This window comes from Neolamprologus brichardi, unplaced genomic scaffold (genome assembly GCF_056152115.1).
Source record: "Neolamprologus brichardi isolate AB-2024 unplaced genomic scaffold, ASM5615211v1 NODE_ptg000031l+_length_7269946_cov_1, whole genome shotgun sequence".
NCBI classification, from domain to species: Eukaryota; Metazoa; Chordata; class Actinopteri; order Cichliformes; family Cichlidae; genus Neolamprologus; species Neolamprologus brichardi.
Genome location: NW_028270136.1, coordinates 1,777,193 through 1,791,118, shown reverse-complemented (window position 1 = coordinate 1,791,118; position 13,926 = coordinate 1,777,193). Strand labels below are relative to the sequence as shown.

The following is a 13,926-nucleotide window of genomic DNA, read 5'->3' as shown; positions in this document are numbered from 1 at the left end:
CTTGTTCATAAATAAAGAGAGGGAGAGAGAGAGAAAAAATGTGAGGCGAGATGCTCCCTGAGTCTGACTATGTGTTTGCATAATTACCAATATGAGTACGCTTGGCTTAAGTGTGTGTATCCTGTAGGTCTGTGTGCGCTGTCTGACTGATGTAAATGTGCTGCCGTTGAGCGCATGATTGTGCGTGATCGTGCTGTGCCTATGTGTCGAAATAAAGGATGTTGTTTGTGGATGAGTGTGGAAGCAGGTGATCGAAGTAGTGAACAAAAGTAAAGAAAGAAACCAAGGACAAGGGTGAGCAGCATAAAAACAAGAGGGGGAAAAGAGAGAAGAAAAAACGAGAAGAAAAAAAACAAACAAAAAAAACTCCCGGAAACATTCCAATCAAACCACTGACGGAGAGTGACAGTATTAAATCTGCTATGATATCACACTTAAGATGCGATTTGATACTAGTAAGTTAAACAGATGTTGATGCAAGTTAGTGTGAGTGGATGGGGAAAGGGTGTAGCGGATTCCTATCTGGTGTGAAGTTAATACAGCCATGGAGTGATGTCGGGGTCGCGGTGGAGCTGTCCGTCCACGTACAGCCGGTCCACAGCGATGACAGCGCGGGAGCCCTTCTGGATGAAGCCGCTTTGGATTGGGAAGAGGACCCTGAGTCGTTCCAGGATCTCTTTGGGGAACTGGTCGTTCACACTGAAGTCCCTTCCTTTTAATTCCCTGCCGCGACTTTTCACATGTTCCTTTTGTTTGAAGTGGCTGAATTTGGCCACGATAGGACGTGGTCTCCCAGCCGTAGCCCGAATGGGGCCGAGGCGATGCACTCTATCGAAGACGATGTTCTTCACCGTGTCCTCCGGCAGCTTCAGGTGGGTTTTGATTAAGCTTTTTACCGTGGTCTCCGCGTCCTCTCCAGCGGCTTCTGGAATACCAGAAAATACCAGATTATCACGCATGCTACGAGCTTGTAGATCAATAACTGTTTCTTTTATTTTTTTATTTTCTCTATTGAGCTGGGTAACATTTTCTGTGAGACATTTCACCAACTCCCTTAGCGTGGCATTTTCAGCAGCGAGCGTTTCCACCTGCTGCTGGCTGAACTCCAGGGATTCTCGCAAGCCTTTAAATTCCCAGTGAAGAATCTCCACCAAGGACAGCCTTGCGTCGTAACTGGACAATCGCTTGTCGATTGACTCCAGTATGTCGGTAATATCTTTGCGATATCTGCCGATGTTGTGCCGGGGGAATCTGCCTGGCGACATCTTTTCGACGACAGCGTCTCAGATTTGGCCGGGCAAGCTGCACACTGGGCCTTCTTCATCACGAGATCCTGAAAGCACTGATCAATATAATCTTGGAGAGCCTCTAAACTCTCCCCGTTGTTCTCCAGGGTGTTGGAGATTATTTAGACAAATATTGTTAGTTATAAGACAATTGATAAGTGTATTTGGTAATACTGAAGCTTAAAGGAATTTGTTCAAATCTAAACTACCATTTGCTTTAACTTTCCGCCAAAATCTCCGGCGTCTGACGTCAGTTACAACATGAGTCGCTTAGCTTGTCCGTCACTTCCGCTTACCTGTCTCCTCCAGGTATGTAATTGTAGCATCAGATGTACAGCAAGCACTGATAGCTTTTTACTCTGTGGGATTCCCTTGTGATCACCTTTACTAAATATCTACAACCAATCTGATTAGATTCTGTTTTTGTTTGTTTTTTCGATGTTGAAATTAAAATCTAGTAGCAGCCTTCTCATTTCTTTGTGTTTTGTGCTGTTTTACAGGCCCACAGAGGAGGACAGCTCCAAGGCAGATGAGGGACGGGTCCCAGGACGGGTCCCAGGACGGTCCATCGGCGGTGGAGCTGGCCATCCTGGTGTCCCTGAAGAGGCCACACCAGTCTCCAATGGAGCATTTCCTCCTCAGCCTTGTTCCTGCTCTGGAGAGCAGCTGGGTCCTTTTTATTCCTGTCTCTCTGTAAATACTTATATTTTATATATTTATGTTTAATGTTTTTCTGTTTGAGAATTTTAATATTATTTCAAATAAATTTTTATAATGACTAATGTCTCAGTTCTACTACACAGCAAATGTTGGCACACGACTTGACACATGTAGAATTTATTTCATATTATACTAATAACAAAATATACTGATACAGTGGGATGCAAAAGTTTGGGCAACCTTGTTAATAGCCACTATTTTCCTTTATAAATCATTGGTTGTTACAATAAAAAATGTCAGTTAAATATATCATATAGGAGACACACACAGTGATACTTGAGAAGTAAAAAGAAGTTTACTGGATTTACAGAAAGTGTGCAATAATTGTTTAAACAAAATCAAGCAGGTGTATAAATTTGGGAATAAATATTTATTGTATATCAATGTGTGTGTCTCCTATATGATATATGGGGTGCCTTTGTCTGGACGTGCTTCCCATCCAGAGCTCCACAGCAGAGAGGGAAGTTTCAGCGCTCCTGGAATCCCTCTGTGATGGACCGCTAGTCTCCAGGTGAAGGCACAGCCATGGAGTCGTCCACTAGACAGTCCCAGATGGCCGTCGCTACCTGGGGGGTGATCTGGCACACCGTGGACACACTGACTCTGAAACTGAACGCGATGGTCCTGAAGGAGTCCCCGGTGACAAGAAACCTGGACAAAATTGTTCAAAATTAGTATTATGTGTACTGCAGTTACAAAATACATTATTCCAATTCCAAAATACTTTTGTGATGTCAGATTTAAAATACAAAACATAAACCTTTCATAAAACATTTTGTAATTATAAGGATAATTACATAATATATATTAGATATAATATAAAACAGTCAGTTGTGTTTTGTTTTAACTTTAACATATCATAATTTGATTGGTAGCAACTTTTACCCCTACAGTGAGCCAATCACTCATAATTCCTAAACATGTCAATCAGGTAGGAATGAAGTAAGACATTAATAGAAATAAAGAGTTGTATGTTGACATGTAGCCCTTTCCTTGCTTAAATCATTGTTAATATTTTTGAAAAAGTAACCTGTGATAAGACAGCTTATCAAGATACAATATGCTAGATAGAACCATATAACTAAAGATGAACCAAACTGTTCACAATTTTATCTAACTCTCAGTTTTAAGAAAGGCTGGTGACTTGATGAGACCTTTCGAGTATCACTAGAAATATTATAAACAGTCGTCTCCATACCACAGTTTGCTATCAGTAAACACCGACGGCATTCATTGATAGCATAGCACATCCATGTTAGCAGTCTATAAACGATAGTTTATAGATAGCGCTCAATCCCACCTCTGCAGGTGGGATTGAGCGCCTGTAGTTGGTATCTAGGCGGGTGATGGTTGGACCAACGCGGGACAGCAGGTCCTCAAACTGGGCGAGGGAAAGACGGCGATATCGCTGTCCAGGCGCAGCTCCTGGAGCAAGTGGTGAAACTCACCAAACTGCTCACGCGTCTGGAGGACCTGATGGACCCAGGTACGGCGAGGACAGCCTTAACGCCGCTGCTCTGCTCTCCACAGTAAATAGAGAAGGGAGACTCTCTCTTCAAACGCTAGCTCGACAGCTGCCATCTAGCAAAGATACCGGTGTTGTGCCAAACTAGGTATCCCCGACAGAATTTGTTTCCCCTGCATTGGGAGCACACGCTGGACTGTCCAAATCACGGACAAACAGCATCCGACATTGTTGATTTTTAGTTTACAAACACTTCTTATAATGACTAACTACTCCTGACATTTTTGAGATGTTAGCTCTTTATACAACAAAGTTATAGTGGGATACAAATAATATCAGGCTGATCCTGCCACAATTTGTTCCCTCTGTGTAAATCACGGACAAACAGTATCCCACATTGCTGATTTTTGGTTCACAAACACTTTTTATTATGACGCATTACTCCTGAAACTTTGGAGGATTTAGCTCGTTATATAGTATAGTTACAGGAGAATAAAAATAGTTATCAGCCAAAATGTTAATGGTTTGTTAAAATAATCCCATGTGATACCCCTTGAGCAATAAATATATAATTTTCTGTTGTAACCCTCAAACTGAATGGTAATGTAACAATACTAATTTTTCACTTTTTCACAAAATGAAAACATCAGTACTTCCTGCGTGCTCCCAGCACAGGGGGAACAAATTCTTTCGGGGATACCTACTTTGGCACGACACCGGTCTGGCACAACTTCCTCCCACATCCCTCCCACATTTCCGGTTCACGCACGTCAAAATATGCAATTTTGAGGCGCGATGGATTTTTCTTGGACACGCGTCGAGGTGCAAATGTGCACGGGTCAAATTAGGGGCGTTTGGGGCGTTTTCGCTCGTGTCTATTGCGTTCGGTGTGAACACACCGTTACACTGAAAACAACATGTGCTTTAATACATTCTCTGTTAACACACTGATGCATAGTTTTGATTCTTCCCTCTAGTCTCTTTTCTCTTCATGACATCTTCACCTGTTGCAGGTTGGTCCATTCTCCCATGTAGCAAATTCCTGTTTTTGTTCTGTGGGAAATATTTGGATTTTGAATCTTTGTTATATCTCTCTGACAAATAGTCAGATCAGACCTGCTGGGTCTGGGTCAATAATGTGGCCTGTTCAGGAACTGAAAGCTCTCTAACCGAGTGTCGACACAGAGCATTTAGGACACATAACTGTGGACATGGTGAAGATGCTGGTGTCACATGTTCAAGTAAGACGACTCACCATGAAGCATTAGCAGCTCCTAAATAACTTGTTTAGCTTGTTATGTACTTTTCTTCCTTCCCCAACAGGCTTACATAAGCTAATGAATCAGACTTATTACAAGCCAAACCAATACAAAGGTGTACTACGATGTCAGCTGGTCAGCTTATGACCGCTTGTTCAATCTCAACAGGTGGAACATTGACTCTGCAGCAGACCTGAGGCTCATCCAGGGAAAAACAAATATCGACTACAAACTCTGTTACCTTTAATATCCCTCAAGTGATTTTGTCACTTGAGGGATATTAATGAGGAGGATATTAATGAGAAGGAGCCTGCAACCTTGCTGCTCCGGCCACAGGCTCCTTCTCATCACTCACCCAACATGGAAACACACTGAAATGAACGCAGTACACACAATTTATAACCCAGCACCAGCACCCCAGGAGAGGGAATCTGCCCCCAGACCCAGGAGATGGTTTAAAAAGTTAGTAAAAAGTTAGTGTTTAAAAAGTTTACCATCTTTATGATAAAATAAAACTTTAGTTCTGCTTCTAACACCATGTTTGCTACTGCAGAATTCTTCCTATCTGCAGCTGGAGTCTATGGCAGCACGTGGAAATATGCTATACAAAAAGCTGCCAAACAGGAAGCAAATGTTCCACAGACTCAGCATCACTTTGTGGGACTGTTCTAAAGAAAATAATATCATTTGTCCTCTAGAGGGCACTGCAGTAAGTAGAAACATGTTTTTGCCTATCAGTGCTCCTTTCTGCTCAGTTGTTTTTTATTGTGTGCACCTCTTGATGTCACCGTCTGTTTACACAGTGTTACTGCCTCACTACAACTTCCCTGCTGTCAGGTACAATTCATCTCTATTTCAGTGTTGTCCCCTTTACTGTCTGGTGAGGCAACACTGGAAAGTCTCAAATACAGGATGTTCAATAAAGAAGCGTTTTTGATGAAGAAGATGTTTTTGTCTTTGGTAAATTCTGCTTTTCACAGTGATTTTATAAATATCTTTAGGCTGATACCAGTACAGGGCTTTCAAAATCAGTACTGGGTGGTGGTCAGAGGTGTAGGAGAAGAAAATCTTTAAGTGGGAATAAACCAAATTCATATAAGGTATGTTTTGGATTTATGGAAGGACTACCATTTTACTGATTTGCAGTAATTACTGATAGGTGTAAAGAGACCAGTTTTTAGTCATTCAGCAGTATGCTGTGTAAGCTTAGTTTGTATGGAGCATCACCCTTTTCCATCTATCCAACCAGTTTCTTCCATTTATCCAGTTCAGGGTAGGTGGTTGGAATCTATCCCGGCTGTCATAGTGTGAGAGGTGGGGTACCCCTTGTTTACTCTTTGGGCAAACAGGGTCAACTCTAACCACAGCAACAAAAGAAGTTGAAGTATGAAAATTTTCTTCAGTTCATTGAACTGAACCGAATTGAAGAAGCTTCTCGGATGAGATGTGAAACATCTTCAAGAAACTTGAAGAAGTCAAGACACTTTTCTTTCCAAGCTCCTTAGAATATGATGACCTGTTGAAGTTGAAGTACATTTATTTGACATTTAAATACAAAGTATGATCACAAGTATGGGAAACTAAAAACTCAAAAACTTTAACTGAGTTAAATTTGGTGCATTCAACCTCATCTCTTCTCGGAGAGGTACTAGTACAGCTTTAACCTCACTTCATCCAAGACATGTAGTGCCCTTTTGTACGTTGTTCAACTATGACCTCTCCCTGGAAGTCCACTTCTGACCACTTGCACATTTTCAGTGTGGGATGGGTCTTGAACACAGCAATAAAAAGCTGAATCTTCAACTTAAATTTCACTTCACTGCAGAAAGAAGAAGAGGAAAACCTCACATCAAGGGAACTTAATCTGGGGAGTAAAACTGGTGGTAAGCAATAATAATACTAGTAATAACCCTGTTAATGCCTACCATGGTTATTATAGCATTTAATCTTACATTAAAAACATCATTTAGACGTCCTTAATTAGATTTTTGGGTTAGTGTCAGTTACTAGAGTGAGCTCGCTTTTTTCATTTTAGTTCTTAGTTGTTAGGTTTTACTTTTAGAATATTTATGATATTAAAAAAGGTCCAAACAGATATTACAACTTTCAAAAAACACACACGGACAATGACATTTCAGTGTCAGTAAACATATGTGAGGAAGCCTGTTTATTTTTGTTATGTTAAAAATTGGCCAAAATGACTAAAGATGTGCACAAGATGTGCCCAGATCAGTAGGAGAGGTGTTCCAAATAACAGGACCACAGAAACTGAGGCACACTTGGGTCTCAATCTACGATCATTTGAAAGATCTGCAGCTGATGACTTGAGTGATCTGACTGATTTGAACAATTGGGCAAGTCAAAGATGTAGTAGGAGGTCAAACCATAGAGTGCTTTGGGAACTAATACAATCATTTTATATTGCACTGGAAGCCAATGAAGTGATCCTGATACTGGGGTAATATAGTCAGATCTCTGCGTAAGCACTCTGACTGGTACATTTTGAATGTGCTGAAGTCGTCTTACTGATGATTTGGAGTGTACAGAAAATAGAGCATATAATGATCTAACCTGCTTGATATGGAAGCATAGTCTATGCTTTGATATCAAGCTAACTGTTTAAAGTTAATAATGTGTACTTTATTAATCCTGTAGGAAATTGCTTAGTCCTCTGCATTTAACCCACTAACTCAGTGGGCAGCTAACAATTCAACGCCCGGGGAGCAGTGTGTAGGTATCTTAGGAGAGCTGTTCGATGGATTTGAACCTCCAACTTTTTGATCATGGGGCGAACACTCTACCTACTGAGCTATCTCTGCCCTTCTTCACTGAACCCACTTCATTTTAGAAAAGGCAATGATAAATATTCTGTCTCTGACTTTTTTGCACCAACAGCAAATGTTTCTGTCTTCAATCTGTTTAGTTCTAAAAAGTTGTGAATCATTCAGTGATTAATGCCATCAGTGCAGCTCATTAGTTTCTGAATAGAGGTCAGATCATCAGAGGAAAACTGATAAGTATTATGTGCACAAGAAGAGTAGGATATGTTATGATTCTTTCTGACAGTACCAAGTGGGAGCATGTAAATGTTAAAGAGTAATGGACCCAAAGGATCGAGCCTTGAGGAACACAGGATTGAATTTTTATTTGTGCAAATATTAAACCGCTATTAGACACACAAAAGCCCCTCAAGTCTTCACTATGATGAGAGCCGACCATCAACCCACCTGTTAAACCAACAGAGCCATGAAGCCTTTGAATTAAAATGTCCTGCTCCATAGTGTCAAAGGCAGCACTGAGACTGAGCAGGACTCAGTCTGCTGTTTCTGTGCTGTGATTGGATCTGAAACCTCCCTGGAAAAGTAAAGACTGCGATATATAAGATATTCATTTAGTTACTTGTAATAAAATGGTTTAAATTTTTAATGAGGAATAACAGATTAGAAATAAGTCTATAATTATTAAACACCAATGAGTCCAAGTTATTTTTTGTGATTAGTTGTGTGATTACAGCACATTCAAGAGAAACAGGGAGAATGTTCTCCAAGTCCATGTGTTGGTTTCCTCCAGTATCCTATCCTATAAAGTTTGACAGGAACCTTTGGTTAAAATATGACTTTTTGTCTAAACTGCTTTGATTGGTCAGTGAGAGTTGCAAAGTGTGCAAACATGACTGCATTACATTAATAAAAGCACTGATACAGTGTTAAAGCCTGTATCAGTGCTTTTATTAAGCACTGATACAGGCTTAATAAAATCAATAAATCCTAGGATATCCTGTGAGCTCTGAACTCAGGTCAGGGTTCAGACTGGGGCAGTATACATGACAAACTTTCTATTTCAAAGAAAGAAGAAGTCGATCTCTACAAACAGCTTATTTTGCAAATTTGCCTCCTCAAAATTCAGCAGTTCTTTCATTCTTGAGAATACAAAGTTCTCAAAACAAAAACTGATGACCCTTCTGCTGATGCCCAATTTAACACAGTAATATTATTAATATCATTAGGGTATGGGTAATGATGCTGACCTCAGAAACTGAAGTTATACGTTTAGCTACAATCATTGTGCGGTCTATTTACACAATAATGGATTACATGTTACATAATGTTACTTTTGAGGGGGGAAAATGTTCCAGCTGGCCAGAACTAAGACCAACATGTAGAATAACAGAGGTAAAGCCTGCACTACCATTACACACACAATGCTATCCAAGTAATATGATTAGTGCTTAGACATAACTTTTCAGGAACAGAACAGAAGAAATCATGTCCCAAACACCATTTGGTGTTGATTTTTGAGATCAAAGAAGAAAATGTTTATATCAGCTGAAGTGTTTAACTCTTCAACATATGTGGCAACATGATTCGACTGTATCACATGCAGAGTAATCTGTTAAATTCACCAAATCTCCCCAGGCCACTCCAGCATTCAAACGGAGCATCTTCTGAAGCTAGCAAGAATTTGTAAACCCTCATGAAATAGGCCATTCAGGTAAGTATCTTTTTTACATTAAGCTAATTTAAGTTCATTTTGGACTGATCATTCATAAGAGATGTAGCCACAGTCTGCCCCAGGGCAGCTGTGGCTACATCTGTAGCTGCCTCCACCAGTGTGTGAATGTGAGAGTGAATGAATAGTGGAATTGTAAAGCGCTCTGAGGGTCTCGAAAAGCGCTATATAAATGCAATCCATTATTATTATTATTATTATTATTATTATTATTATTATTATTATTATTATTATAACATTATGCTTTGAGTGAGTCAATATGACCCTCTGTCTCACTCTAATATTGGTATAATAGTTGTACATTATGGCAGCTGTACTATTTCTCCTGATGTGCATCGCTGCACATGAAGCTTCAGAAAAATGTTGTGTTTTAAAACATTAACACTCTGATGCTGTTACTGGTGGAGAAGCAGCAAACCTCACTGCTGTGCTATCTTACAGTTTCTGTCTAACTGCTGAGCTGGAACACCTTCATTGACCAGGATGTGCGGTCATGTAGAGAGACTGGTTTTAGGTGAGTTAAAAGGGGGGAGAGATGGGGGGGTGTTTGTGTGTGAAAGAGGTCTGTGTGACTGGTCATGTCTAAAGAAGCTGCAGCTACTTTCAGCTTATTCACAAAAGGTCACCACAGCGGGTAGTTTGGTGTATTTATGCACTGGATCCCCTCTTTGCACAGCCCCAAAGGAATTTGTGTCTCCTTTCAAGATCAAATTATTAGTGCTTTATTCCAACAAATTTAGTTTTTGGATCATTACCAAAACATAAAATACTACATTAAAAAACTATAAAATAAAGTTTTGTAAACTACAAACATGTAGAGTCACGGGTTGAAAAGAAAATCCCACTGCTGTTATGTCTTTTATCAATGAAGGGTAACAGCGTTGAACACAGAATAAAACATGATGATTTATGAAATTAAGATATAGAAATTAACAAAAAATAATTCAATGTCAAAATGGCTGTGGTAGTGTTAGAGTGACGATTCGGGAGCAGTTTACATTGTTGAAAATCCTTAAATGGCCAACATCATCTTCAAGCTTTAGATATGAAAGTTTTGCATGTAGTCATTGATTTAAGAACAAAGCTGTAAGTAGCCTGATGTATTTATTTTTCTTTGTTCACCGTGAAACACTGAAAAAGCAAAAATACATCAGAAATCAATTTAACTCCTGTTGGGTTGAGAAGGCTGAGATGTGAAATTTATGTTTTTAAAATATTTCATATTCAGCACATGGGTAGCACCGGCCATATTCTTTATAGAGAAAAATAATTACAGAGAAATTGGAAAAATTCAGTTCTTCACTGAAATTCTTGTTTTCTCAAGTTGAATGAACAACAGTTTTACCATTTATGATGTAGAATTTTACATGGACACACTGATGCATAGTTTTGATTCTTCCCTCTAGTCTCTTTTCTCTTCGTGACATCTTCACCTGTTGCAGGTTGGTCCATTCTCCCATGTAACAAATTCCTGTTTTTGTTCTGTGGGAAATATTTGGATTTTGAATCTTTGTTATATCTCTCTGACAGATAGTCAGCTCAGACTAGCTGGGTCTGGGTCCACTCAGTGCTCTGGAAGAGTTGAAGTCTATCACAGTGGCTCCTGGGGAACAGTCTGTGATGATGACTGGGACTTAAAAGATGCTGAAGTGGTCTGCAGGCAGCTGGGCTGTGGGGCACCAGAGAGTGTCTATCAATCAGCTCACTTTGGTGAAGGTACAGGACAAATCTGGCTTGATGATGTGGCCTGTTCAGGAACTGAAAGTTCTCTAACCGCATGTCAACACAGAGGATTTGGGACACATAACTGTGGACATGGTGAAGATGCTGGTGTCACATGTTCAGGTGAGACGACTCTTTCTTAAATTTCGTGGTTGGTTCAAGCATAACACATGAATATGTATCTTTGGACATTTCTTTGAAGCTACTTTAGTCATTGATGCTACAAAATGTCCTAACTCTTCTGTTTTGGTAAATCCAAATCACATTTTCTGACAATCTGATATTATGATTCTAATTATTTTTGGCTTAAAAACAAAATAGACAAAAAAGCAGAGCTCATCTCCAAATGATACAAGTAAACAACTCACCTAGACTCTTTTTCATTGCTGAGTCCCAAAGATTTTGTTTTTACTGGTAGAATGTCTGAAACCATGCATGCAGTGGTTAAGGCTGTTGCTTCACAGCTTGAAGATCCTAGTCTGGATCCTCTCTGTGTGGAGTTTGCATGTTCTTTCCAAGTATTCTAGCTTCCCCAGTCCAAGGTTAAGACATCCATGTGGTTAGATTAATTGGTGATTCTAAATTGACCATGTGTGTAAATGTGTGAATGGTTGGATGTGTTAGCCTCGCGACAGACTGGTGACCTGTCGAGGTTGCTGCCTGGCTCCTTTTCTATGACAGCTTGTATAGGATAGAGCCCCACTGCAACTCAGAAGTGAAAGAAAATCGATGGATGTTTTACCTGCATATGTTACATTCGAGTTTGAATGTTTTTATTCTTAGTTGAGACAGGTTGTAACAAAATTTACTGTATATTCAGTTTGTGATACTGTCATTGTGTTGTTCCATGGCTCTGACTGTTACACCTGCTAACTCGGAATTTCTCTCTTAATATGCAACAAAGGACCACCTGTTCATTTTGCGTTTGTTTTAGTTGAGCAAATTCTGCAGTCCTCTCCTGTACATATAGATTTGATGATAATTTCCATGTGTTTTGTGTGTAAAACATTGAAACTCTGTTAATCTTCTCTAATTTTTTCATAGTTGGACAGATAAGATTAGTTGGATCAACTCAGTGTTCTGGAAGAGTCGAAATCTATCACAGAGGCTCCTGGGGAACAGTGTGTGATGACAGCTGGGACTTAAATGATGCAAAAGTGGTCTGCAGACAGCTGGGCTGTGGGGCAGCAGTAAATGCCTATGAATCAGCTCACTTTGGTCAAGGTACAGGACAGATTTGGCTTGACGATGTGGCCTGTTCAGGAACTGAAAGCTTTCTAACCGCATGTCAGCACAATGGTTTTGGGAATCATAATTGTGGACATGGCGAGGATGCTGGCGTTGCCTGTTTAGGTGAGAAAAAAAGATTCATTTATAAATACTTTATAAGGTATAGATGGTCATCACTTTAGATGTCACACAAAATACTGAAGTAACGACTAATCACTGCTTGAATTAACCATGAACTAAAGATATTAGATATCAGATATTAAACGTTGTAATCATTCAATCTTTCTAGAAGAAAATCCAAGCCAAAGGTGTGCGTGAGAGTCTGCATACTTTCTCTAAATGTTCAAAAACTGTCATTTCTTACATTATTTTAAAAAAAATGCAGTTTTCTGTTTATTGTGACTACATGCTCACTATTTGCCTCTTTTAATTTTAAAACTGAAAATGAAGATTTTATACATTCAACTCTATGTTGTTTTGCTTTTCAACAGACAAACCAAAACCCAGGATCTCCATTAATCCTTCTGGTCAAGTTACCTGGGGTCAGAATGTCGCCATCACGTGTTCGATCACAGCTGATCAGTTAAGTGGAGCATTTATCTTCACAAAGACCTCAGGTTCATTCAGCAGGAGCATAACATCAAGCAGAAACTCTGCTACCCTCAGTATCTCTAATGTTAATCTTGACAATGAGGGATCCTACCAGTGTCGGTTTCAGAGGGATTTGATTCCAGACTCCAACACTCCTCTAAGTGATTCTGTGAGACTCTCAGTGACAGGTAATTTTTAATATAATTTATACAATTTAATTTAATATAATTTAATGTAATCCCTAATGACAAGTTCCTTCTTTAGTTTAAAGGAAATATGAACTTTTCACATATATTATTTTTCAGTCAACCTCCCAAAGCCCAGAATCACCAAGAATATTATTGGTGCAGTCACCTGGGGTCAAGACGTTAGCATCACTTGTTCAATCTCAACTCAGCATTTAGGTGGAACATTCACTCTGCAGCAGAGCTCAGGTTCATTCAGGAAAAGCCAAACATCGAGCACAAACTCTGTTACCTTTAATATCCCTCAAGTGACCTTCAGTAATGAGGGATCGTACCAGTGTCAGTATCAGACAAGAGTTTCAAGCAGAGACTTCAGCTCCCCTCAAAGTGATTCAATCAGACTCTCTGTTACAGGTAAGGAGGAACTTTAGTTTGTCTTTTTCTTTTCATCATCTCAAATAGATTAATTAAAGCAACAACAATTTGAAATATAGAGCTAAACCTCAGAGAGTCAAATATTTGATTTTGTGTTTTGTGTTTCAGTGATCCTCCCCAAGCCCAGCATCTCCATGATTCCTGTGGGGAATGTGACCTGGGGCCAAACTGTTAGCATCACCTGTTCAATCTCAACTCAGCATTTAGGTGGAACATTCACTCTGCAGCAGAGCTCAGGTTCATTCAGGAAAAGCCAAACATCAAGTAGAAACTCTGTTACCTTCAACATCCCTCAAGTGACCTTCAGTAATGAGGGATCGTACCAGTGTCAGTATCAGACAAGGATTTCAAGCCGAGACTTCATGTCCCCACAAAGTGATTCTGTTAGAATCTCTGCTACTGGTAAGAACTGAAATGTGAAATTTTCTATTTGGACAGACTGCTGATGAAATGTTAAAGAAGTTTTAAGTCAGCTTCTATCAGCCTACAAGACTATAAGTGCACTTGCTCCACTCATTTGTCAG

The 13,926-nt window shown here is 39.7% G+C and overlaps 2 protein-coding genes across 2 annotated transcripts in view; both read left to right on the top strand.

The window, feature by feature from the left end:
• Window positions 1-3,115, top strand: part of LOC148094673 (retinoic acid receptor alpha-A-like) — a 30,529-nt gene extending 27,414 nt beyond the window's left edge. The window contains exons 11-12 of the mRNA XM_087837398.1: window positions 1,787-1,979; window positions 2,450-3,115. Of these exons, the coding sequence (XP_087693524.1) occupies window positions 1,787-1,979; window positions 2,450-2,510 (254 nt within the window). The 3' untranslated portion in view covers window positions 2,511-3,115. The remainder of the gene's footprint in view (window positions 1-1,786; window positions 1,980-2,449) is intronic.
• A 1,074-nt stretch (window positions 3,116-4,189) lies between these two features.
• LOC102790740 (uncharacterized) overlaps window positions 4,190-13,926 on the top strand; it is a 32,191-nt gene continuing 22,454 nt past the window's right edge. Inside the window, exons 1-12 of the mRNA XM_087837329.1 lie at window positions 4,190-4,712; window positions 4,899-5,192; window positions 5,284-5,439; window positions 6,556-6,613; window positions 9,146-9,221; window positions 9,681-9,753; window positions 10,646-10,681; window positions 10,770-11,084; window positions 12,006-12,314; window positions 12,683-12,970; window positions 13,088-13,381; window positions 13,511-13,804. Coding sequence (XP_087693455.1) covers window positions 9,723-9,753; window positions 10,646-10,681; window positions 10,770-11,084; window positions 12,006-12,314; window positions 12,683-12,970; window positions 13,088-13,381; window positions 13,511-13,804 — 1,567 coding nt within the window. The 5' untranslated portion in view covers window positions 4,190-4,712; window positions 4,899-5,192; window positions 5,284-5,439; ... (1 more) ...; window positions 9,146-9,221; window positions 9,681-9,722. The remainder of the gene's footprint in view (window positions 4,713-4,898; window positions 5,193-5,283; window positions 5,440-6,555; window positions 6,614-9,145; window positions 9,222-9,680; window positions 9,754-10,645; window positions 10,682-10,769; window positions 11,085-12,005; window positions 12,315-12,682; window positions 12,971-13,087; window positions 13,382-13,510; window positions 13,805-13,926) is intronic.